At 38.6% G+C, this 26254-nt stretch overlaps 2 protein-coding genes across 2 annotated transcripts in view; one reads left to right on the forward strand and one right to left on the reverse strand.

Moving 5' to 3' along the window:
• The first annotated feature begins 13219 nt into the window (after nt 1-13219).
• On the forward strand, nt 13220-19626 carry ssr3 (signal sequence receptor, gamma). The gene is made up of 5 exons (XM_048542865.2): nt 13220-13411; nt 15114-15240; nt 15326-15424; nt 18444-18575; nt 19337-19626. Exons 1-5 carry the CDS (start codon nt 13279-13281, stop codon nt 19401-19403), a joined length of 558 nt encoding a protein of 185 aa, XP_048398822.1. The 5' UTR covers nt 13220-13278; the 3' UTR covers nt 19404-19626.
• Nucleotides 19627-20737: 1111 nt separating this feature from the next.
• The window catches only part of kcnab1a (potassium voltage-gated channel subfamily A regulatory beta subunit 1a), a 207758-nt gene continuing 202241 nt past the window's right edge, over nt 20738-26254 (reverse strand). The window contains exons 13-14 of the mRNA XM_048542486.2: nt 26000-26088; nt 20738-22646 (exon numbers count right to left, since the gene is read on the reverse strand). Coding sequence (XP_048398443.1) covers nt 22557-22646; nt 26000-26088 — 179 coding nt within the window. The 3' untranslated portion in view covers nt 20738-22556. The remainder of the gene's footprint in view (nt 22647-25999; nt 26089-26254) is intronic.

The raw sequence follows: 26254 nt of genomic DNA on the forward strand, positions 1-26254 counted from the left end.
AATACTGTACCCATCAGCCAACTGAGTTACTCAATCAGGAGTCAACACTTCCAGGAGAAGTGAGAAGCAGGTAAAGGAAAAAGAAGAATGATATTTAAGAAATTATTAACATTTTTAAAACATTCTGTAATTGTCCTAAATAACTGTTATGCACAGAACACGTTATGAGAAAGATAATATTTACTGCTGCTGTGTTCTCTACCATTGAGGGTGGGAATTCTGTTTCAAACTGCATGGGAGAAAATAATTTTAACTATGTTTTACTTGTTTTGAAGATTTTTGTTTATCACTTACATAAATATTTGGACAGTTTGGGGGAAATGTTCTTTAACTGATAGTCAGTTATCCATTTGACTAAGGAAGAGCCTGCTTACTTTTCAATTGGGCCTGAGAAAGTGCTGCATTGAGAGGAAGGATGTCTGAGGCTAACCAATGGCAGGTTGGTGCATTATGGTGAGGCGATGGAGGTCTTGTGGTGAAAGCTCCCAGACTATGTTCAAACAGAACTGTTAACTCCACGACTGTAGGCCTACTGCAGTATTTTAGATGTTCACCTCAGAGACACTACAAGTTCCTGAGCACTCGACAATCAATGGAAATGTTTTGAAGTGTAACAGAGCAAACACAGCAATCAATTTATGCACAACAAACTCCCACAATCAGCAATATGATCACAACCAGATAATCTGTTTTCCTGATGTGGATTGAGGGATTAATGTCAGCAAAAGCTTCCCTGTTATTCTTCCAAAAGGTGCCATGAGTTCTTCTATATTTTCAATGCTTCAAGGACAAGGGAAGGACAAATGAAGGCCTGACCTGGGATGCTAACATGCCATGAAAAATTTAAAAAAAAACACCCAAACAGGCAGATGAGTTTCGATTTTAATGTATCTTCTAAAAGAAAACCCAGCTCCGACAGTGCCATACTCCCTTAGCACTTATTGAAAGAACTAACATAGAGTTTTGTGCTTAAACTCTGGAGTGGGATTTGAACCTGGAACACTGTGACTCAGGCACAAATGCAACCATCTGACCCACAGCTAAGGATACAGTAATGTCAAGAATAATACACTATGTTCAGGAACTGAATCCAAAACATGTTTTGCTCATGTATGCAGCACTAGGACAAGAAGAAACCTTTGTCTAATAATGCTCGCATGGTGCACGATGGACCAGAAATCCCTCAACAAAAACAAATGTTTGCTGTTCTATGAAATCTTCATATGCCTGTGAAATTAATTTAATTGAGCAGCCGTGGCAGGCACAATTTTCTTACGTTTTGAATTAAAGTGGGAAGCATCCGATTTGTGTCCCATTCCAGGATATTATGGCAATAGAAGGGGATTTTTTAATGTGGTAAATTCTTGCAACATGCTTATGGTGGGCAGGGGAACCTGGTTAGCTATTCCCGATGTGGAGTGGGGCCTCTCCATTTATAGCCCGGGAAAAGGCAAATGACCTGTTCCATGGAAAACTAGACATGAAAACAATCATAAGCATGTGCTTTGTCTGCCTCATCCGTTACTAAACAAAGACAACTTACGTTTTCTCACTGTGAAAGCAAAATGTTTTCTCATGATTTATTATCAGAGCTAATTTTGAATTGCATTCTGCTAAAATTAGAAAGATGACATTGTTGTATCACAGCTTTATGCATGTCTGTATATTGCAAAATTTTCCATTTATCTCACTGCTCCCTCTTAGAAAACAGAATTAAATGAGCTAAATTTAACAGATTTTTCTTTTCATTGGAAGTAATTCCTATGTGAACTTCAAACTAAAATCATACTTATTCTGTTGGAAGCTGGGTGAAAATTCCAATTCTGTGATTCTATGGTGCAATGTGTTGAAGCAATTTCATTTTTACAGAAAGAATGTAGAAATTGAGGCATTTCTCTTGGAGAAGAGAAGAGTGAGAGGAGTTCTTAGAAGAGGACACAGATTTAAGGTAATTGATGCAGGAAGTAATAGCGACACGAGGATCAACTACGTCACACAGTAAATGTTAGGATCTGGAATGCATTTATTGAAAGTCTGGTGGAGGCAGAGTCAATTGAGACATTGAGAAGGGATGTGGACTGTTATCTAAAAGGAAATAAACTGAAGTGCCATGAAGGAGGAGTACCAGGTGATTTGCAAAGACATTATGAGCAGAATGGCTTCTTCTGTGCTTAAATTACAAGAAACTAGCAACTATAAGGTAGATTTGACCTGGATACTTAAATAATATCTGATAATTATATGATAAGAATTATTGAAAACCTGATAAGGCACGAAAAGTAATCCCTCTATTTTTATAATGGGATCAGTTGAGTCAGTCGCTTAGTACAGAATGCATTCTGTAATCTCTTAAAATCAAAATAATAATGGAGGTGAGAATGATAATTACCCTTTTGAGTATCTGAAGAGTTAAGAACAAGGACATGCTGAACTTTACAGAAAAGGCTTATTGTTAAAGCATACTTTAATTGTAACAAATAAATGTTCTACAGTATTTAATCAACTGATTTCTATTAAATCATTACAAGGCAGTTGAAGCTATGATAACAGTGGCAGAGTTCCCATGCATTTTTCCATAATATTATGAGTATTTTTTATTTTACTGAAAATTTGAAGGCATGTTACCAATGCAGTAACTTACTGTACTCAATTAGCCTACACATGCAACCAACAGATGTTTATCTAGACATATATCCAAGAACAGCTTGACTTCCTTCTCCTATGCAAAGTTAATTTCAACATTTTAAGTAAAAGCATCTTAAAGAATTGTACTGATATCCTTTATCACAATAAATTGTTTCATTTCATGGGTATGTTTTGTCATTTTTCTGGCAACCTGGATTGATCATCCATTCCAGAAACTAACCAATTTTATTACCGGACATAGAAAGAAGTGCAGATGCTGGACTCAGAGTCAATACGGTGCCGGAGGAACACAGCAAGTCAGGCAGCATTAGAGGAGCAGGAGGTTGACATTTTAGGTTGGGACCCTTCATCAGGGTCTGAAATGTTGACTTACCTGCTCCTCTGATACTGCCTGCTGTGTTCCTCCAGCTCCACACTGTATTGGCCCCAATTTTATTTCTATTCATTTCAAAGGAAGTGAAAATCAAACTTCTTACCACTAACATAAAACATTAAGTTTTATACCCTTATAGAAAGTTTGAAATTGATCCAATAAATATTGGCTGTAGAGTATGGTAGTATAATAGAGTGAATAATTGGCATTAATAGCTCTTACCAGAGGTAGAATGGTGAACCTTAGGTCAAAATTTTCTGTGGTCTCTGCACAATAAATGCAATTGCAAACATAATGTATACATTTTTAGCAAATTTAAAGTAGTGTTATAATTGAATGTATTGCTGATTTTATTAGAATCGGCGGTGAGAAGATGTCTTCCTGAATGATATTGCTGTCTATAGTGGTCAAAAGAAATCTCTTCCCTTGATTTCCACCATCAACAATTCTCTACATTTATGTCTATTTCTAAGTAGTGCTCATAGTCAAATGAATTTCTCATAAACTCAGTATAATTGGTGAACATTATAATCTTGTAAATGCTGCTCCAATAACGAAAATAGCACAAAAGGAGGCATTGGTTTTGAGCCCAAATTTTCAGGCAGTCACCAAGTGGAGGTCAGTTACTTTCAAATAAGTGGAAGAATTGGGAAACAATTGCTTGGCTCAAAGTAACATTGAATGAAACCTTGGAGTAGATTATTTTGTTGGTTTTTAGGCTGAAGCACAATTTACTGTTAGAAGGTATTACGGTATGTTGGAATGTCACCTAAATCATCCTGGCATGATGATTATGGTCCTGTTTACACATGTACATTTATGAACATCACATTATGCTGAAACAGCTGTCCCACTCCATGTTTAAATGAATGTAGCTGCCATTAACATTAAAAGTTTTGCGAAAGTATATTGGAAATTAAGTGTCACCAGCAATTTTATAAATATTAACGTGATATTATTATTCAACTTTGGCCTAATCATGTGCTGCATAATTCTGAGATTATGTTATGAATGGAAACAACATGGACTCGCGAGGAATAATCTAATGTTCTGATAGCATTTCCAGGTTTTCCTATTAAAACATAAGATCAAATACCTATCATATATATCTGAAACAACAATTACAGTACAATTGATTCTGATGAAACTTTGTTTGACTGGCAATCCAGTCCAGTAATAATACCACTAGGCCATCACTTCCCCCGACACTGAGCACACATTGAAATTGCGGACCATTCTATTGAAAAGTGCAATTTTGATACGTGATTTTCCAATATTTCATTTTTGAAATGAGCTCTGTAATAAGAGCATTTACCTATGGAAATCATTATTTTGTGTATCCAATATAATGTTTCATAAACTAGCAAAAGGATGATGCCATGAAACAATAGACTTTTCATGCATTGGTAACAAGTTGAGAGTGAGTTAAGGTTCAGCAGTAATGCCATCACCAATTGCAAAGCCAGCTGACATTTAAGGCCTGAGATGGTGGGTGGCTTAACTGAAAATTGCAGGTGTATTCTGCCTATTTGCTGTTATTAATTTAAATGGATATAAAATCATGGGCAATGGATCTGTAATTTTCTATTGCCTGTGAAATTATGCTGGTGGGATGGACTCTCAGAAAACCTCTTCCTATAAGTATTAAAGGCTAATTGGCAGCCATGAACTTGCTCCAGTATGACAGCCAATGCTACTTTTCTAACAGTTTTTCATTAATATAATGTTTGGTGTAAATAATCTCATTCTGAGCAGAGATACTGAGGAAGACAATAAGTGTGAACTGCACCAATACTGTGCAGGGAAATGATCACAGAATTTGAGAATCAAACTGGAATTTGAGGAAACGACATACTGAGCAATTGTACCAAGAAAATATGCTAAACATCTACAAATGTTGACTTTGAAAACTGGCATACATCAGAACTTATAACAGAATAATAATGATTGATTTTTTTGAATAACTTTATTGCTTACCACTAACTTCATGTCAGATAAGGTTTGAATGCCTAAAAAGAGCAAACAAAATTTTATAGCTGGAAGAATGACGTACAAATCGACCGTGCTATCCAGTTCACTGATATATGTTTTGTTTTCAGATAAATGTATAGATATGTGCAATGTATATATTTGCATAATTTAAATACAACTCTGAAATGATTAAATCATGGAGATTCTTTCTCCCAAAATTGTTTCTAGAAACTGAAATAATGCCAAAAGCTACATGCACTGGTAAAATTGCATCTTGGACTGATTAATATTTTAGGTTGTATTTCTATCCTGAAGTTACACTTCTGATCTCAGCTCTTCAGCCTTTTTTTCCAACAGTCATGCAGGAAGCTCTCAAGCACCTCCCTGTGGTCGGTTTTATACAGCACCAATGAAGACAAGAAAATGTGTTGCTCTTTTGCCTGCCGTGACTAGAAATGGTACATAATACAGACAAGGAAAAATTAGGAAAAATGTCATCTAAGTAGGATGGCTCTCGTTGCCAATGAAAAGAAGAAATAATTTGATTCCTTTAGTAGTTAGCAAAATACCACAACAACTTAATTGCTTCCATACATTTCCTGGAGTGTTTTCACTTTCGGGTGTATTCAGGAAAACAGACACGAACACAATCACAGACTACAGGAAAGCTATTGGGAGTGACAATGCAAATAAAGGGAAAGCAAGATCATAAAGTTGAAATGATGCTGGGCAGGCAACCAGGTTCAAGTTGAAAATGTTTTGTTTTCTTGAGAGCCATTCTGCCCTTCTACAGAAGGAAAACCCAGTAGCAGTAATGTTAAGTAATACCAAGGTAGCAGCAATCACACAGCTTGCAGTCTTCTTTACACTCCAGGCAACCGCAGGAGCAAGCAGACGGTTAAGATTCTAACAGGGACTAGATAAGGTAAACAGAAAGAGGATGTTCCCAATGACCAAGGAGTCCAAACCTCGGGGTTACAGTCAAAGGATATGCAGTAGGCCATTTAGGACTGAGAGAGGAGAAATTTCTTCACCAACACAATGGTGAGCCTGTGCAATTCAGACCAAAATATTAAATATTTTCAAGAAGGAATTGGTTATAGTTCTTAGAGCTAAAGGGTAATGGGAGAAAGCAAGAAAAGGTACTGAGTTGGATGATCAGCCATGATCTTATGGAATGGCTGAGCAGAATTGAAGGACTACTCCTATTTTCTATGTTTCAACGACTAACAGAGGGTAATGGTAGTCACCAAGTTTTGGGTAGTTGGATATTGTCATGGCAGCTTTTTGGTTTTTTTTGTATCAGATCCTGCTTTATATTTGGCAATGCTCCGATTGTAGTATGATCATAAGATAAAATATCTTGGGATTTCATTTTGTACTGGATAATTACCAACTGTCCAGCTTCAAAGTAAACTTGCAGAAAAATAAAGTAGAATGATTATTTGAAATAAATGTATATGTATTGAATTGAAAAGATCTTCCCCTAATCAAAGAATTGGAGAATGTCACATTTTATCAGCTGCAAAGATATGGCTAAGAGAATTGACTGAGAGTGCACTCACTGGCATGGTTTCCTGAAGAAAAATGCCTAACCTCTATTCGTTCCATCTCTAGTTTCTGTTTAGTTCTTCTTATGTAGTTTGCACTTTGCACGATTATCCCTAGCTTTCACATTTACTGACTGTAATCTGATTGTGTCAATCTGTATGCTGGTATCAGGATACTGACCTTCTCATTGCTATTTGTTTTGAATTGAAATTCCTACATAACGTCTATTAAAGTGCAACATCTGGTTCTCATTCCATAAATGGATACATATAATGGACATGGAATAGCAGCAAAAGCTGTGTTTAACAGATGGTAGCCCATTGCTACAGCTATGTTGATTAATCAGACATTGCTTTGGGAATTTAACTATTTCTACAGCAAAATGCAGCTTATAATTCAAAATTTCTATCTGCCACGCAGGTGGAAAGCTTATTATATTGGTTCACATTTATCATGTGACAGCACATGTTTCATGTTCTTTGTGAACTTGTTTTGTTAATAGTCAATTAAGATAACAATCGTCATCAATAATAGGAGATGGGTATGATCATCAAACTCTAATTTATTATCAAAACAGAAATTAAAGTGAAACGTGTCCATCCGTACTCCTGGGTGCACAACAGTTGAGGAAGGCCTCAAACATACTTTTAGATATTGTAAACTACCTTTCCAGTGATATCTGGGCACAAATTTATTCGGAGTAGATAGGCAAATTGTTCTTTATTAATTATGAGACATGGTTGGCCATGTTGATTTATGCTTGCGTAATAAATGAACATATTACAGTCCCAATTTAATTCCTAACAAATATTTTCTGAGTTTTATGGTTAAGAAAAACTCAAAAAGAACAGACAGAGTCACAGGAGAAGTATAAATGTATGCTTAACAAGTGATTAAGAATGCTGGAAAGGAATATTTATCAACAGGAAATATAGTATTAGAGAGAGAATCAGAGGATGAGCATCTAAAGGAAAAAAACAGGTTTGAAAACAGAGATAGCAATCTGGGAGAGAGCAGTCCCAATTTTAACACAATTGTCCCAATTATCAGTGGAGACTACCTGCAGGCAGCTGTGATCAGATAAGAGCCCAATGACAGGGATGTCATGCAGTGTGAGAAGACATCAGCCAGTACATTTAATAAGACTACGGTACAGTACAGCAGCATGGATAATTCATGCACAGCAAGTTTTTCAAGATGATTTAAGCTTGTAGTATCTGATATAATATAAGCAGTTGTTTACCTTATCATGAGAAAGTAAGGCTTTAGAATAATGTTTTGTAAGGGAATTAAACCAAGCATTCAAACTCTGCATCTTTAACATTCCTATATAATCTTAAATGCCATAGTTTAGACTCATGTGAATCCCAGTTTGCATATTTGTTCATAACTGCATGGAACTGAACCGAATTAGGAAATAACTGATAATGGATGTGCAAGAATCCTCTGACTAGGAAAGTTCTTGATGAGAAGCTGACACTAGATCGCAGTGGCAAAAAAAATTATACACCTTGACAACTGATCAAATGGTTCAAACAGTTTGTAAGTGGGAGGACTAACTAATATCCTAACTGTTCAGGATATCAGAAAGGAGGTCAAGGAGGGGTTTTTGTGGTGCAGTGGTAGTGTCCCTACCTCCAGACCAGGACATACAGATTCAAGTCCTACCTACTCCAGAGTGTGTAATAGTATCTCTGGTTAATTAGAAAACATCTATCAGAAAGGCGATCAAAACCATGTTAATTGTGCTAGCCAGGGTAAAGATCAAACGTCAATGAACTGTTGCCACCTGGGAACAGAAAATTACAAAATTCTGAGAAATCTACAAGATGAATCCAGGCCAGTTTTTGCACACTACATTGTTCACAGTCAAAATGGGAGTATACCCTGTCAGGTATGTTAATTATTATTTTGTTATCATTTATGCCAAACAAATCTTTTCACAGATGGAGTACAATTTAGATAAATGTGAGGTGTTGTTTTTGTTAACGCAAATCAGGGCAGACTTATTCTCTTAATGATAGGGTCCTAGGGAGCAGGTACATATTTCCTTGAAAGTGGAGTCACAGGTAGACAGGGTAATGAAGAAGGCATTTGGTATGCTTTCCATTATTGGTCATTGCATTGGCATGTCATGTTGTGGCTGTACAGGACGTTGGTTAGGCCACCTTTAGAATGCTGCATTCAATTCTTGTCTCCCTGGTAATGGAAAGATGTTGCTAAACTTGAACGGGTGTAGAAATAACTTACAAGGATGTTGCCAGGGTAGGAGCATTTGAACTACAGGAAAGGCGGAGGCAATTTCCCCTGGAGCATTGGAGTCTGATGGGTGACCTTCTAGCAGTTCATAAAGTCATAAGGGGCACGGATAGGGTGATAGTCAAGAACTGGAGGGCATGTGTTTGAAGTGAAAGGGGAAAGACTTAACAGGACCCTAAGGAGCAACTTTTACATGTAGAGGGTGGTGCATGTGTGGAATCAGCTGCCAGAAGAAGTGGTGGAGGCTGGTACAATTACAACATTTAAAAGGCACCGGGATGGGTACATGAATACGAAGGGTTTGGACAGGTATGCGCCAAATGTTAACAAATGGGACAAGATGAATTTAGAATATCTAGTCAGCGTGGACATGTTGGACCAAAAGGTTGGTTCCTGTGCTTTACAATTCTATGATTCTATGACATTTTGCTACAATTTCACAGTCTTGCTGTAGACTTATTTATCATGGTCAAATCCTGTACACTACAACATAGCCTGCATGTTGACATTTCTAGTCAACCTGAATAAACATGTTATGATACACATCTGGAGCAGGTGAGACTTGAAGCCAAGAGGTAGGGACACTACCACTGTGCTCTAAGAACCCTTCATAATCTGCATGCATGTTAAGCATTGAAATAGGATCTAGACAAGCTTGAATTTGAATTAGGAATGAAAATTTGTTCCAGATTTGCCTTTTTCATTTTATTATAATGCACAAGTTGAACTACAAGTAAACATATGTAAATGACTCAGAGACAGAAGTGGCCATAACATAAAACACACCAGGATAATCACAGAATCCCGAGTGTTACTGTGCAGAAGGAGGCCATTTGGGCACTTTGCATCAGCTTGTTAAATGAGCATTTTTATGTAGTGCCAATCTCCCGCTTTTTCTTCATGTTCTTGTACATTTTTATCCAAATCGGACAACAATTATAATCAAGGCTATAATAAAGTTATTTATCAAGATGTTAGTTTTGTTGTGAATTGTTATTTGTTTAGTGACCGATAGTTCTGAATAATATAGCTGTTACAATTATATTATCTTCATATATTGTGAAATGCACATTGACACAATAGTCTTATTCATGTGTACTTGTAATCGATCCTTGATCACAAAATTATGTAAGAGAATTAAAATATGTGAGGCGATGCTCATATGCACATTTCCTCCAGGAATCTTTTAAAATAATATGTTCTGGTAATGGTTGGACAGGATGACTTTACTTTTGTCACACACAACACATGGTATTATTTTACAGAGATGGTAGACATGTGCCACTTTAAAAACAGACTGGTAAATTAAATTTTAATAGTTAAAATTTAGTAGTTAGTTTTCAGGGAACTGAATTGTATGAGATTAAGTTTAGCTCATCTTCACGTTAATTAAAAACTGGGTTCTTTCTCTTTTAGTTATTACTATTCTTAAAAATTGTGCATTACAAACTTTTTTAATCAGATATTTTTTGTTGGCAATACATTCATGTGTACATTACCAATGACTTACTTCCTTTTGGTTTTGTAAAATTGAGAATGGTTGTAACTGTGACATCAAGGTGATCCACAAGTAATGTAATGTGACAGAATTAGTAGCACGTCAGGGTCACATCAGAGTCATAAGGTTGCAAGTTTAGGTTGCACCCTGGGAGTTGGGCACGAGAATCAAGGTTGATCCTCCAGGATAGTACTGAGGGAGTTCTTTACTGCTGGAGGTATTATCCTTCAGATGAGGTATGAAATCAAGGCCCAATATTCCTGCTGAGATGAATGTAAAAGACCTCATGACTCCGGTTCAAAAAAGAGAGCTTTCCCTGGCCCAGAGATAGTAAGAACTGCCGATGCTAGAGTCAGAGATAACACAGTGTGGAGCTGAAAAAGCACAGCAGGCCAGGCAGCATCAGGTGAGCAGGAAAGTTGACGTTTTGGGTCAGGACCCTTCTTCAGAAATGGGGGAAGGGGAAGGGAGCTCTGAAATACATAGAGGAGGGGTGGGGCTGGGGATGGTAGGTGGGATGGCGATCGGTGAGTGCAGGTAGGCACTGGTGGGGATTGGTCAGTTAGGTGGGAGAGAAGATGAATAGGTTGTATCAGATCAAGGACGTGGGAATGAGAGGGAGGGTTGGTTATGGGATGAGGCCAGAGGTGGGGAGATTTTGAAACTGGTAAAATCCACGTTTAGGCCATTGGGCTATAGGTTCCTGAGGTGGAATATGAGGTCCTGCTCCTCAAGTTTCTGGGTGGCATCATTGTGACACTGGAGGAGGCCCAGGATGGACATGTCTCCCAGGGAGTGGGAGGGGGAATTGAAATGGTTTGCGACCGGAAGATGTTGTCATTTGTTGCAAACTGAGCGCAGGTGTTCTACAATGCAGTCGCCGAGCCTCCGCTAGGTATAGATATAGAGGAGGCCACATAAGGAGCAGCGGATGCAATAGATCACATTAATGGTTGTGCAAGTGAACCCCTGTCTGATGTGAAAGGTTTATTTGGTGCCTTGAATGAGGGTGAGGGTGGCAGTGTAGGACCAGGTGTGGCAGTTGCAGGGAAACGTGCCAGGAGTAGTGGGCCTAGTGGGGAGTGTGGAGCTGACGAGGAAGTCGCGGAGAGAGCAGTCCCTATGGAAGGCAGATAGGGGTGGGTCTGGAAATATATCTTTGGTTGTGGTGTCAAATTGTCGGTGCCGGAAGTGGCCGAGAATGATACGTTGGATATGGAGATTAGTAGAGTGGTAATGTAAGGACAAGGGGGTTTCTGTCTTTGTTTTTGTTGGGGCGAGGGGATGTGAGGGCAGAGGTGCTGGAAATGCAAGAGATGCATTCAAGAGCATTTTCAAACACCAAAGGGGAGAAGTTGCGGTCCTTGAAATAATACGACAGGGATGTTTGGGAGTCGAACACACCATCTTGGGAGTAGACGTGGCGGAGCAGAGGAACTGGGATTAGAGGATTGCATTCTTGCAGACAGGTGGATGAGACGAGGTGTAGTCTAGTAGCCGTGGGAGTGTGGTTTGAAATAGATGTCGGTTTTGAGGCGATCACCAGAGATGGAGACAGAGAGGTCCAGGGAGGAGAGAGAGGTATCAGAGATGGTCCAGGAGAATTTGAGGTTGGTTGTTTGGTGCCTTGAATGGAGGTGAGGGGAGAGGTGTAGGATCACTTCCTACAGACTAAAAGGATGGCCAATGGAACTCACATGGGCCCGAGCTATGCCTGCCTCTACGTACGTCCCAACTCTTCCTCTGTTACATCGATGACTGTCTCGGCTTCCACGAGCAGCTTGAACAGTTCAGCAACTTTATTCACACCTTTCACCCCAACCTCAAGTTCATCAATGTAAACTTTCCTGTTCCTCTGATGCTGCCTAGACAGTTTCCAGGATGTCATCACCCCCCCACCTTTGACAACCCTTCTCACCCAACATAATAATCATCACAAAGCTCTACCTTTCAATATTTTTGTTTTTGAAAAGCTGGTTACTGAACCTTATACTGAATTTAATAAAGTTCTTCAGAAGCTAGACCCAACAATACTCAGATCCTATGTATCGCCATCTTGAGGCTCACTCATTGATGACTTTCCCTCCATCATGAATTGGACATGTTCACCGATGGTTGCACAAAATTCACTAATGAAATAGTACATGTTATGCAGCAAGACCTGAAAGACATCCAGGCTTGGGCTGATAAGTGGAAAGTAATATCTGTGCTACACAATGAGAAAATCTAACAATTTCCCCTTGGCATTCAACGATATTGCAATCACTGAATCCTTCACTATCAACATCCTGGAATTAGCAACCCTCCTGAATTGGTGTTGCAAACAGTCTTTAAATATTTCTGAGCAAATGTGATAGATTTGTTTTGGCAAACAAGAGGGTGATAGGGCATCAGAGGTGGGCAGGAATATGGATTCGAGGATGTAATCAGATCAGATTTGATTTCAATAAATGTTGGAGTATGGTCTGGGCCCAAATCCTGCTCTTTGTTTCCTATTTCCCCAATGTCTGTCCACCCCACCTACACGGTAAAAGTCTGTGCGTACTAAAATACGCTTACCCTTCTCCAGTTACGGCTTTAAAAGCGGTTTTTGGCCTTAGTAGATGTTTTCTGTCTAATACTGTAAATTAAAAGCACTGTCATTCTCAAACTCTAAGTGCCTGTAATAAAGATGACAACGATTCATTCAGCTTTACCAATCGCTAGAATGGAGAGCACCAAGGAATTTACAAACATTTTTAGACCTCATGCGGACTCCGTTTGCGATAAATCTACAGTTTCTGTTTGCACAAGAAACTGCGGATCCGCTCGCCACAGACCAGCAGCCGTTAAGAAAGGCGCAGAGGATTGTGGGCCACTGGGAGGTCTGTGCCGCGGGGCGTTGTGGGTCGCTGGGAGGTCTGTGCCGCGGGGCATTGTGGACTGGTTTTTCGACGGCTGACGACTCTTCCGGAGGACTCGCGTTTGAGGACGTGGACTGATGGCTCCGAAAGGCAGCAGCAAGCAGCAGTCAGAGGAAGATCTGTTGCTGCAGGATTTCAGCAGGAATGTCTCGGCTAAATCATCTGCACTGTTTTATGGAAACGCATTCATTGTGTCGGCCATTCCCATCTGTAAGTGTGTGGGGTGGCACGGCCGCTTTTGCCAATGGAAGGGCAGTAGGCAGTGATCAGGATAAGGTTTCATTGCTCACGTTTGTTGTGATGCATAAGAATTCACGGCAATTTTGTGTCTTTAAGACAGCACGACGATCAAACTCTTCCATGGGGGGGGGGTCGCATGGGTGCACTGAAAGTTTTTTACTTGTATTTCGAGGGAATAAGAGTGGCTAAAAGATGGCATTGTAATGGAAACTGTGGGAGAGGAAATCATCGCATGAAAAATTAACTCCTATAGTTCAAAATAACACAGGGATCTGGAGGTTGACAGTTTAAGGATAATGAGGATTTTGGAGTCAGTGTACAAAGGATGGCTGAGGGAAGAAAGATGCAATCCAAGTCTGAGGCTTTTATCCGAAGGTGGAGGGGTCAATTACCCGGGGCCAGAGGTGCAAGGTGTTTGGGGGGGCGGGGGGGGATTAAAAAAGATGTGCAAGGCATGTTTTTCGCACAAAGGGTGGTGAGTGCCTGGAACGTGCCGGTGACGGAAGCAGACACAATGGCAGTACTCAAGAAGCACCTGTAGAAATACATGAACGGGAAGGTAATAGAGGAATATGGACCCTGTCAGTGGAAACAGTTTTAGTATTAAAGGGCAAATTGTGTCGGTGCAGGGGTGGAGGGTTGAAGGCCCTGTTTCTGTGCTTTTTTTTTCTTGGTTTGTTTTATTCAAGCAGTGGAGTTTACAGAATATGCTGCTGAGGAGGTGGAGCTGACAAAAAAATGAAAATTATTTCTTGTATATCGGGCATACTTGGATAATCTTCCATATTACCAAGTAGAACAGCTTGGTTAGAAGTATGATGAGTTCTGGAATACGGATCATCAGTACTGTTGTTTGAATGTTGTCAGGGTTCATAGCCTTTGCAGTATCCAGTGCCTTCAGCTGTTTCTTAATATTATGTACAGAGAATTGAATTAGCTGAAGGCTGGCATCTGTGATGCTGGAGACCTTGGGAGAAGGTTGAGATGATCATTCTGGCTAAAGATCCTTAGAAATGTTTCAACGTTGGCTTTTGCTGAAATGTGTTGGCAATGTTGGAACAAGTAACAATGGTGAGAGTATTGCTTAAGTGTAGTGGAGGTGGATAATGCCAAAAACTTCAGTGGGCAAGGGGTGCAATTCTGTGTTATGTGAATTTCATCAGAAATCCTTTTTTAAAGTTTTTCTAAATTTTCTTGCTGTGCAAGTAAACTTGTACTATTTTGCTTCCTTCAGTTCCCCTAGCTGAGGACGTGGGTGTGCAAAGTTCAGTAGTCTTTGTTTTGGAATTATATTTACCAGCAGAACCTTGTGTGTATTATTGAGCATCTCTCTAGAAGTTTTACACTTGCATCCTTGGATCAGAGAACTTTAAGGCTAAAACTTAACCTTCCATACTCTCTCTCTCGCCTTTTTTCATTGTAGGTGAAATTTGATTAACTCAAAAAGAAAGGAAAATGAGCTATGAATATTTCTTTCAGCTGAGGAAGATTTGCGATTTTCACCTTTTTCAAGACAGTTTGTAAATAGATAAGCAGATGTTCAAAATGGTTGTTTGTTATCATTGGAGTTGAAATTTTGAACCTGTTACATTTTCTTCACTGCTGTGAGATATCTGCCAATAATGTGTCTTAGTACTGCTGGAATGAACGACCTCTAAACTTTGTCTTCCAGGGCTCTACTGGAGGATCTGGCACATGGACCTTGTCCAGTCTGCAGTTCTGTATTGTGTCATGACCCTTGTCAGTACCTATCTTGTTGCATTTGCTTACAAAAACGTAAAGTTTGTCCTGAAACACAAGTGAGTAATTTCTGGAGTGAAAGTATTCGTTGTTTATTGAATGATATTAGCACATTACTGTGTTAACAGAGATTCATATGCCCAGGGTTGCACAGAAGAGAGAAGATGCTGTTTCCAAGGAGGTCACTCGCAAACTGTCGGAAGCTGACAACAGGAAGATGTCTCGCAAAGAAAAAGATGAGAGGTGAGCTGTTACACTTTGAAAATTATATAGGAGATATTACTTTCAAAATTGAGTGTCAAATCATGCAGAAGTCCATTTCTTATATGTAAATTTGTGATGTGTGCAAAGTGAGGCTGGGTTTGCAGCACAAGGATTCTTTTAAACAAAGACCATTGTAATTAAGAGAGCAGCCAGAGAGCAGGAGCACTTCATGTTTATGGCTGTTGTGTTTAAATGGATGCCAACATCAAAATGGCTCCATTATTCCCACTTAAAATTTGTTCTCAGAATTTTAAATATGGCTGCATGACTTTTTGCTCTGAAGATGGTCTATAATTTATATCAGCGAAACCAATCTGATTCCAGGCAGGATTCTTATGAACCTCAGCATATTGTTGTATTGCCTGAAATCAATTCTTTGTAACTTCAGTTGTGAAGTAATCAGCCCAACTTAGAAATGACTTCTTACAGAGAATTAGCTTTGTTCCTTTGTAGAGTGACTGGGAGTATGTATGGTGTAGTTCCTTACTTGGTTTTGAATATAGTTTAGGCTCAGTGAGTGAATACCAAATAAATTTGCCATTGCTAGTTTGGTTTTCAAAAAGGCACATGGCAACATCACCAAGAACCATAGAAAGTAGGAGTAGACTATTCAGCCCGTTGAGCCTGCACTGCTTTTCATGAGGATCACAGCTGATCATCCAGCTGAGCACCCATTGCCACTTTTTATCCCCATATCTTTTGATCCCTTTAGCCCAAAGAACTACATCCAAATCCCTAAGCATTCAATGTTTTGGTCTCAACTGCTTTCTGTGGCAGTGTCTCCCAAAGGCTCACCACTGTCCAAGTGAAGAAATTTCTCATCGATTGTAAATCACCTGCCCCTTATCCCTAAGCTGTCACCCCTTATTCTGCACTCCCCACTCATCAGAAACATCTTTCCTGCGTTCACTCCATCTAGTCCATTTAAATTTATAGGTTTCTATGAAATATCCACTTATCTTTAAGCTCCAGTTACTATTGTCCTATCTGATCCAGTGTCTCTTCATACATCAGTCCTGCCACCTGAGGAATGGAATGGTAAATCTTTGTTGTACTCCCTCCGTAGCCAGAATGTCTTTCCTCCGATGAGGAGATCCAAACTAGACACAATATTCCAGGTAGTGAGAACTGCTGATGCTGGGGTCAGAGATAAGTGTGGAGCTGAAGGAGCAGGAAAGTTGATGTTTCGGTACCCTTCTTCAGAAATTTGTGATGTGTGCAAAGTGAGGCTGGGTGTTTCAGCACAAGGATTCTTTTAGTCAAAGACCATTGTACTTAAGAGAGCTACCAGATATCTGAAGAAGATTCTGACCCGAAATGTCAATTTTCCTGCTCCTCTGATGCTGCCTGGCCTGCTGTGCTACCCCAGCTTCACACAGTTGTCGCAATATTCCAATTGTCGTCTTACCAGGACCCTGTATAATTGCAGCAAGACATGCCTGCTCCTGTATTCAAATCCTTTCACTACGAAGGCCAACAAACCATTTGGCTTCTTCATCGCTTGCTGTACCTGCATGCTTCGTTTCAGTGACTGGTGCTCCAAGTCTCATAACAGTCTTTTTCAGTCTATCACCATTCAGATAATTTGCTTTTCTGACTTTGTTATCCATCTGGATATCCTCATATTTGTCCACATTATAGTTCATCTGTCATGTATTTGCCCAGTCAACTTGTCCAAATCACACTGAAACATTGCTGCATCCTCCTCACATTTCACCCAGCTTTGAGTTGTCTGCAAACTTAGACATGTTACATTTTACTTCCTCAGTTAAATTATTAATAAATATTGTGAATAGCTGTGATCCAAGCACTGATCCTTGCAGTACCCCACTAGTCACTGACTGCCACTTGGAAAAAGATCTGTTTATTCCTTTGATTTTTGTCAGCCATCCAGTTCTTTATCCAAGTCAGTACTCTCACCCCAATCTCAGGCACTTCAGTTTTGTACAATAATCCCTTTTAGGACCTTATTGACAAGCTACTGAAAGTCCAAGAAAACCACAACCATTGGCATTCCCTTATTAACTGTACTAACTCCATCCTTGCAAAATTCCAGCAGTACATAAAGCAGGATCTCCCTTTCATAAATCCATGCTTACTCTGTCCGATCCTGTTTTTTTGCCAAATGTTGTGCAATTAAAACATGTATAATGAACTCTTGCATTTTCCTCACTACTGGTGTCAGGTTAACTGGTCTATAAATCCCTGATTTCTCTCTGCATCCTTTCTTAAGTAGTAGGGTTTCATTAGCTGCCTTAAATTGTAGGAACTGTTCCAGAGTCTGTAGAATCTTAAAAAATAACCACTAATGCATCTACTGTTTGCATAATCACTTCCTTAAGTACTCCGGGACGCAAATTAACAGACCCTAGGGAGTTATTGACCTTTAATCCCATCAATTTGCCTAAAACCATTTCCCAATTAATACTGATTTTCTGAAACTTTCTTGCTTTCAATGGAATGTCATTTGCGTCCTCCTGTGTGAAGACTGAATAAAATTGTTTTTAATCGAACTGCTAACTCTTTGTTTCCCATTATAACTTCCCATTTTCTTTTACTTCTCTGCATGTACTTATAGAAGCAGAGAAACCGTAAGATGACTACTGCAATTGCAGGTCTATAGTAGATGGAACTTTAGTTTTCAGCATGGACTGTATTCATGAAAACCTAATCTGCTTATCACCCAACAGATAGATAGTCTTTACATATCTGGTGCAAGATTTCTCCTTCAGGAGTTCACAGAAATGGAGCAATCTTTAAGGCTTCTGCAGTGACCCAGCTGAGCTGCACAGTGGTTGTGTGTAGATTGTTTCCCTGATGGGGTTTTGCGGTTCGATATTTATGTATCTCAGGCCTGTCCTTTCAGACAGATTGTTCCCAGTGCTAGAACACCTGTTCTTGGATGTAAACTAAGTTTATTCTTTGTGTGGCATTTCCACAAATCATGTGGTTTTTGTTTCTAGATATAAACTTAAAAAGCTTGCTTTCTCCTTCATAGAATTCTATGGAAAAAGAATGAAGTGGCTGACTATGAAGCTACAACCTTCTCAATCTTTTACAACAACACCTTGTTTCTGGTTATGGTGATCATTGCTTCATTCTTTATACTGAAGAATTTCAATCCTACAGTGTATCCTTTTTAATGCTGAAATAATAACACCATGCAGGTATCTACATTTAAGAAGGAATCAGTTAATAGTTTTAAACTTGTCACCTTCATCAGTTATTGCATTCCTGTTACTGATTGGAGTTAAACTGTCCCAAGAGGTGATTAAAAGATCAGTTTTTCTTTTCCTATTGAGAACTACAGGTCAGAGGCCCTAGAAAGTGTATGGAAGATCATTAACTATCAGTCTACACATTTATTTCAGAGATAGTATGAACTGCTAGAGGGCTGGAGGGCTTCGCAGTTTCTGAAGAAGGGTCCCAACATGAAACATCAGCCTTCCTGCTCCTCTGATGCAACTTGGCCTGCTATGTTCATCCAGCTCTACATGTTGTTATCTCAGTCTACACATTTATCCCCATTATTCAACAGGAATCCATACTGCTGATTTCACTGCAGCTGCTAAAGTTTCTCTCATTCCCGATTGGTAAATTTGAAACCTTACGCTGTAATCGTTCCGTGTTTGACATTAAATAATGTGATTGCTGAGAATACACACAGTTGGTCTTTTAGATCTGTTTGAACAGCACTGGATTCAATAAGTGCAAATTAAAATGCAATATATTCTCTGGAAAATAGATGGAAACACAACTGTAGAGGACCCAAAATTTATTTTCTTGTGTTGATGCTTCATTTATCTCAAAATATCACTGTCTTTCTATTCAGATATAAATTATTGTTGCACGTTTCTGTATAAAATCTTTATTCCTTAATTGAATTCTCAGAAATTACATCCTATCGATTTGTGCTTCATCAGGGTTGATTGCTCTTCTTTCTACAGGCTCAAAGTAATTTTCTTGGGTTTTCTTAGTGAGCTGTGGTCAAGAATTGAATAGTCTGTATACTTAAAATCTCAGTGACCTTTTTAAAATCTGTAAACTTGAGACCTGAAACAACAAAATTGGTCACTTGACTGGAACAACTACAGTTCTGTGAACTGCATTTTTTAAAAATACACCTGTATCCATATTGTCAAGTCATGGATGTTATGTAATAAAATGAATGCATTTTGCAACTGAGTTTTTTTTCTAGAAGTTTGCAGTTTTGCTTTAACCTGTACAGACGGACACACACTCACCCACCCTGTCATTCAGTAAATGCTATAAATGTCAAATTGAAACTTGTGTAAAATAAGATATTGAGTTGGCCTTTAGTGTATATGGTGTGCTGTGTAGATGCTATAAATACAGAATTTGCAACATGTAAACTCATACAAATTATGAAAATCTCTATCCTTTATACAGCAGAAGTCATGATCAAGTGTCTGATATCACTTATTGTAGGAGGCTATCGTCGATGGTCACAAGCTTGATCAAAATGTAGGTTATAAGAAGCTCAAGAAAGGAAGAATGAGAGCTTTAGAAATGGAATTCACTAAGCATTTCTGCGCATTTAAAAAATGGGCAATTACTACAGAAGTATCTTAAAACCTGGGGGAGGCAATGGCCTAGTGGTATTATCGCTGGACTGTTAATCCAGAAATTCAGATAATGTTCTGGGGACCCTGCTTCGAATCCTGCCGTGACACATGGTGGAATTTGACCTCAATAAATATTTGGAATTAGGAGTCTAATGATGACTGTGAATCCATTGTTGGTGAACCACATGAGTTTTTCCAATGTCCTTTTAGGGAAGGAAACTACTGTCCTTCGCTGGTCTGGCCTACATATGACTCCAGACTCTCAGCAGTGTGGTTTACTCTTAAGACCATAAGACACAGAGTGGAAGTAAGGCCATTCGGCCCATCAAGTCCATTGCGCCATTTAAATCATGGCTGATGGGCATTTCAACTCCACTTCCCTGCACTCTCCCCGTAGCCCTTGATTCCTATAAGACCATAAGACATAGGAGTGGAAGTAAGTAACTTAACTGTCCTCTGGGTAATTACAGATGGGCAATAAATGCTGCCTACCCAGCAATGCCCTCATCCCGTGAATGAACAAAATTAGAATGTAAAAATATTAACTTTGTATTATATGACAAGTCAAATAAATTGCTGCATTATAATTATGCCTGCTGGCGAGTTCTCATTTCTCATTAAACTTTCAGCTGTGGAATAATAAATAACTTAAAAGTGCAAGATACATCAAACTAAATCTCCCAATGTTATGCTTTCACTTAATTTTATTTTTTTATAATTAAATCAGATACAGCAATATAATTTTTTAACCATCGAGCAAATGATATATGGTCTACATTTGAAATCTGGTAACTGGTCAAAGTGCATAATACTCAGTTAAGTATGTGATAATGAAGTACAGAAAAACGTTGCCTGATCACCTTTCTACAGTAAAAGCAACTCTGTGGTTTACTTCTTATAGTTACTAATTCTGCCATGTAGTTGTTCAGTAACAAAAATTCTTTCTGCAAAAGAAACTGACCAACATTCTGCTAAATAGTTTCTCAAATAATTTAAAACCATCTAAGCTTGTTTTTAAAATACATAGGAGCATAAGAATGGTGGAATTCCTATATTTCATTCAGACTCTTGTGCCTGTTTTGCCATTTAATCAAATTATGGTTGATTTATACCTCACTTAAACTCACATTGACACATTTCCAACGAAGTGTATCTACCCAAATAAATAGAGTTTCGATTGACCCAGTATCCACACCCTTTCTGGGGAAAGAATTTCATATTTCCACTGCCGTTCTTGATGAAAAGGTTCTTCCAGATTTTATTCCACAATGACTTAGCTCTAATTTTCAGTTTTGTCCCCTTGTTCTGGGTTCTGCCAAAGGAAATAGCTTGTCTGTGTCTACATATCATATCCTTTTATCATTTTAAACATCATAATCACCTGCAATCTTTAATTAAAAGGACTGCAATCCATTTACATAACTTGTCCTCACAATTTAATCCTTTTTGAGGCTTAGTATCATTTTGGTAAATATGCACTACACCCTGCTCAAGGTCAAATATCCTTTGAGGTGCAGTGCCTAAAATTGTTTGCAGTACATCCAATGTTGTTTGCCAGCTGATACAAAATGGAGGAAGAAATGTATTACAACGCTCATGACATGCCAACAATCCATTAGCCTTTTTGACTGCTTGGTGTACTTGTACATTGATTTTTAATGATTTATGTATCTGTACTCTTCACTTTTCTCCAGAATATCTGGTCCCTAGCCAATAAGAAAGTATTCTAATTTGTCTTTCTTGAATCCAAAATGGATTACCTTTCACTTACATGGTTCACTGGTTGTTCTATTGTTTTTCCTTAACGTGTCAACGGAACTTTAAACTTCCCTTCGTTTGACCAAACTTACTTTATTTCCTAAATTAGTGTCCCCTGTGAACTGGTTGCTGTCTAAGTTTGGTGTATCTGATACATAAGAGTTGAAATGATGATATATATAGCCTTTTGAAAGTCAAATGCGGTTTAATATGTATTTAGTGATTTTTATATAAATGTCCTTGATTAGTCTGGAACAGGTTAAAAGGAGTAATTGTTTCCAGTATATTTTGTAACCTGAAATAAAACATCCTAAATGCTTCTTTGGATTTCAATTCACTATGTAAACACATTAAGAGTCTAGTCCTAAAAAAAATCAGCAAGTTCCAGCATAATGCAAGCGTTTACATGTTCATGCCTGTGATCTATAATTCACTGGATGAGGTTCAGTTGGGAGGAATGATTGTTTAAACTTGGTACTGGAATTCAGATTCCAAAAGTACACAAGCTATGAATGTGTTTATGTTTATTTTTGTTGTAAGCAAATAGTTCAGTGTACAATTTGGGTGAATAGAAAACTGCAGAACCACCTTGATCTGGGTGATTTTAGAATGTGCTTCTGTTTTAAGGGTACACCTCTCGCTGCATAAGCATGCACCTGTGGGAATTCAACAGTAAACAGCTTTAGATTCACAGCCAGACAGTGGTCCAGCAACTAAGGAGTGCCACTTCCATCATGCAGTCCCAGTCATCATCATGCATCTTTAAGTTAGGATCGGTAGTCCTTCTTGCTTAGTGGTTTGTTGCCAAGTATGCTGTCAATCTCGTTCACAATCTGTGATGTCAATTTTGAGAGAACCTGAAAAGTTTCCAATCATTTTGTCAGTAGTAGGAAATGTACCCTGAAAAGTATTTTATCCAATATAGTCTAGGCAAGACAGACTTTCGATTTCCATTTATGTAACATCAGTAATAATCTACTTAGAGTCATAGAAATATACAGCATGGAAACAGACCCTTCGGTCCAACTCGTTCATAACAACCAGATATCCTGAAAAAATCTAGTCCAATTGGTCCATAACCCTCTAAACCTTTCCTATTCATATACCAATCCAGATGCCTTTTAAATATTGTAACCAGCCTCCATCACTTCCTCTGGCAGCTCTTTCCATATACAGGCATGAAAATGCTGCCTCTTCGATCCCTTATAAATCTTTCCCTTCTCACCTTAAACCTATGCCCTATAGTCTTGGACTCTCCTGTCCCAGAAAGAAAATCTTGTCTCCTTACCCTATCCATACCCCTCATGATTTTACAGACCTCTATAAGGTCACCCTTCAGCCCCAGACAGTCCAGGTAAAATAGCAATAAATCAAATCAGATCAACCTCTGCTGCCCTTAAAGATTTCATATAAGGCAACTGGATCCGGTCCATCATCATTTCACTCCTCTCCTTCCCTCTCCTACGTCTTCCAATAAGAAAATCTGTTGGTTAACTCTACACTCTGCCTCTATCACTTAGCCAATTCCCAAACTGGTCAACAGTTAAATTCTGTGAAACATTCTTTCATGGAGGAATTTGGGAAATAACTTACAAAAGTCCATATTAACAACATCTACAACCATCCCTGGCTACTACTTTAGTAGCCATCGCTTCAAAAATTTCAATCAGGTTTGTCAGGCATAACAGATCCCTCAGAAATCCTTTTGGATCAGTTGATTTCTTTAATAACCATTGAGATCTCAACGAAAAGTATCTTTTGAAAATTAGTCACTGTTGTTAAGTGGGAGCTTGGGGGGGGCCAATGTTATGGACCCACAGAATATTGAACAGAATTATTTTCAGTCATTTTTCTCAAAGGATAAATATTGGCAAGGACATTGGAGTTAAAATCCCTTCAAGTTAACTTGAAGAATAAATTATATCTTTTACATCCATCTGAGGACAAATGGATTCTTGTTTCAGCATCTCAGCTGAAAGGTGATATCTCAAACAGTGCATCTGTCCCTCAGTACTACACTGGAGTATTGGTCTTGATTTTGCATTCAAGGCACTTGAAAACTACTGAATCTATATCCTTCTGATTTGTACGTAGATGCTTTGACACAAAGCTAACAGTAACATCAGGATTAAGGTACAGTTCTGAAAAAAATGGAGAGCATGCTGTGGTAGATTAAAAAAAGTAAGTTGGTGGTGCTGATAGGGTTGACCAGTACTAACAAAACAGTTTATAGTTAGAAGTCCCGAAGTGGACCAAGCTACAATTTTTCACATTTTCAAGTCAACAAAGGTGTTTCATTTAACATTTATAATTGGGAACTGTACAAAAAGGCTCCAATTTTAAATGAGCTAGGCTGAAATAGTTAATTTTGCCATTTACTTCAAGTTCAATCAGAATTTTTCGCACCTCTATCTTGTAATGTTAACAACTGATAAAGGTAAGATTGCATTGGAATGTAGATTTTTTTTAAATTAGCCTGTTCATACATATTATTAGATGTCTTGGACAAGTGGAACTTGAACCCAAGTCTTCCGGCCGACAGGTAGGGATGCCACCATTGCATCATTAGTGCAACCTGTCCTTAAACTTAACATAAGTTACTGGTAGAAAAATGAACAAAATTATGTAAAACATATGCTACCATATATAAAATGATTTTTTGATTTAGTTGTCTTGTACAGGTAGTGGATAGTGTTTCCCTTCTGAATATGTTTAGTCGTAGACTGTGTGTTGGTGGTTGAGCTTTGCTAACATTGTTCAAGTCCGAGACTGAATCCGTGAGCTGCAGTGGCCAGTGTTTTAAAGGAGCTGAAGAATTGTGTATGGTTGTGAGTCCCACATTATAGGAAGGAAGTGAACACATTGGAGAGAGTGTAGAAGCAAATTACAAGAATGGTTCAAGGGATTAGATATTTCATGCATGAGGATAGATTGAAGAAGTTGGTCCTGTTTGTAGAGACATGTAGCTAAGAAGAGATCTTGTTGAGGTTTTCAAAATGATGAGAAAGCTTGATAGTGCAGATAGCAAGAAATTGTTCTGGCTCATAAAAGCATCAAAACCTAGAGGGCACAGATTTCTTTTCTTTAACCTATTTCTGCTATCAGTCTGTTCAGCGATGTTACCAAAGACCTCTGGAACAGGTGGGATTTGAACCTGGGCTTCCCTGTTTAGGATTAGGGACATACCACTGAACAAAATCCCACCTGCCTTTTTTAAAAAAAAATTAACCTATTTTTGTAATCAGCCTGTTCAGAGATATTACTACACACCTCTGGAGCAAGTGGGTCTCCCGATCCAAGAGTAGGGATACCACCACTGCACCACAGGGCACAGACTTTAATGTGGTCTGCGATCGGAGTAAATGTGATATGTGATAAAATTTGTTAGACACTAGGTAGTTAGGGCATGGAATGCACTGTCTGGAAATGCAGTGCAGGTACATTCAGCTGTGTCATGGAAACGGACATTAGATGAGTCTTTGAACAAACATAATATGCAAGGCCAGAAATTGGAAGTAGGTAATGATGCTTATTTGAAGAGTTGGTGCAGGCACAATGGGTTGAATAGCCTCCTGTGCTGTAAGGCCTGTGTAATTCTGAGCAATTTGCAAGCATCAGGATTGAAAAGAAGTAGTATTTTAACATGATAGGGAAATCATTTATGCTTATCGTAGCAAGAAAATTACACGTTGGAAGCCATTAAGGTGCAAAATGCAAGAGGCAATCAGAGCAAAGGTACTAGATCTATGTCCATCATTCCTTGCTGCAGCTAAGAATCTCTAACTATCTGTGAACGTGACCACCTTCCACATTGTACTGCCCACAGACTGCCATTTTAAAGAACTGGAGACAGTCAGATATGGTGTGGGGTCGTTGCTGGGTCAGTGCACTCCATCTTTAATAATCTTAAATAAGAATAAAAAGGAATAATTTATATATAATATTTATATTAGAAATAATATATTTTGAATCAACACTTGAAAATTGAGTGAATAAGTGCATTTTCAAACAAATGTTCAGTACGCGAGCTGTAAAATGTAATGATTTCAACCAGTATAATTTATTTCACAGTTGTGTTGATCTGTATACTGGATTTTTAGATGCAAAGTTTATCATAATACCAGCAGTCAAATTTCTCTTCCTTGTATTTTTTTTGGAACGGGTTTATCCCAAAGAATTAGATTGATCAGAATCCTCAGTAATAACTTACCTGTATGGCACCGAGGTTTTCAGTAAGCTGTTCCGTATTGGAGGCCCCCAGGAGAACTGAACTTACACCCTCATTGCGCAGGCACCAAGCTAAAAGAGGCAGAAGATTGCTGAAGGTTAAAAGCTGTATTAACCAACATTTTCAGAAAATATTGTTGTATATTACACAGTAAGAACACAAACAGTAACATGATATGATTGTAAAACCCAAGTTAATATTTTTCATATTATACGTAAGATGTATTAGTAGTGCTGA

Source organism: Stegostoma tigrinum, chromosome 14 (genome assembly GCF_030684315.1).
Source record: "Stegostoma tigrinum isolate sSteTig4 chromosome 14, sSteTig4.hap1, whole genome shotgun sequence".
Classification (NCBI taxonomy): Eukaryota; Metazoa; Chordata; class Chondrichthyes; order Orectolobiformes; family Stegostomatidae; genus Stegostoma; species Stegostoma tigrinum.

Coding starts and splice junctions, on each gene's coding strand:
- ssr3 (XM_048542865.2), top strand. CDS start 13,279: ATGGCTCCGAAAGGCAGCAGCAAGCAGCAGTCAGAGGAAGATCTGTTG. Junction 15,241..15,325: donor AAGTTTGTCCTGAAACACAA/GTGAGTAATTTC, acceptor TCATATGCCCAG/GGTTGCACAGAAGAGAGAAG. Junction 18,576..19,336: donor AAGAATTTCAATCCTACAGT/GTATCCTTTTTA, acceptor TTGAATTCTCAG/AAATTACATCCTATCGATTT.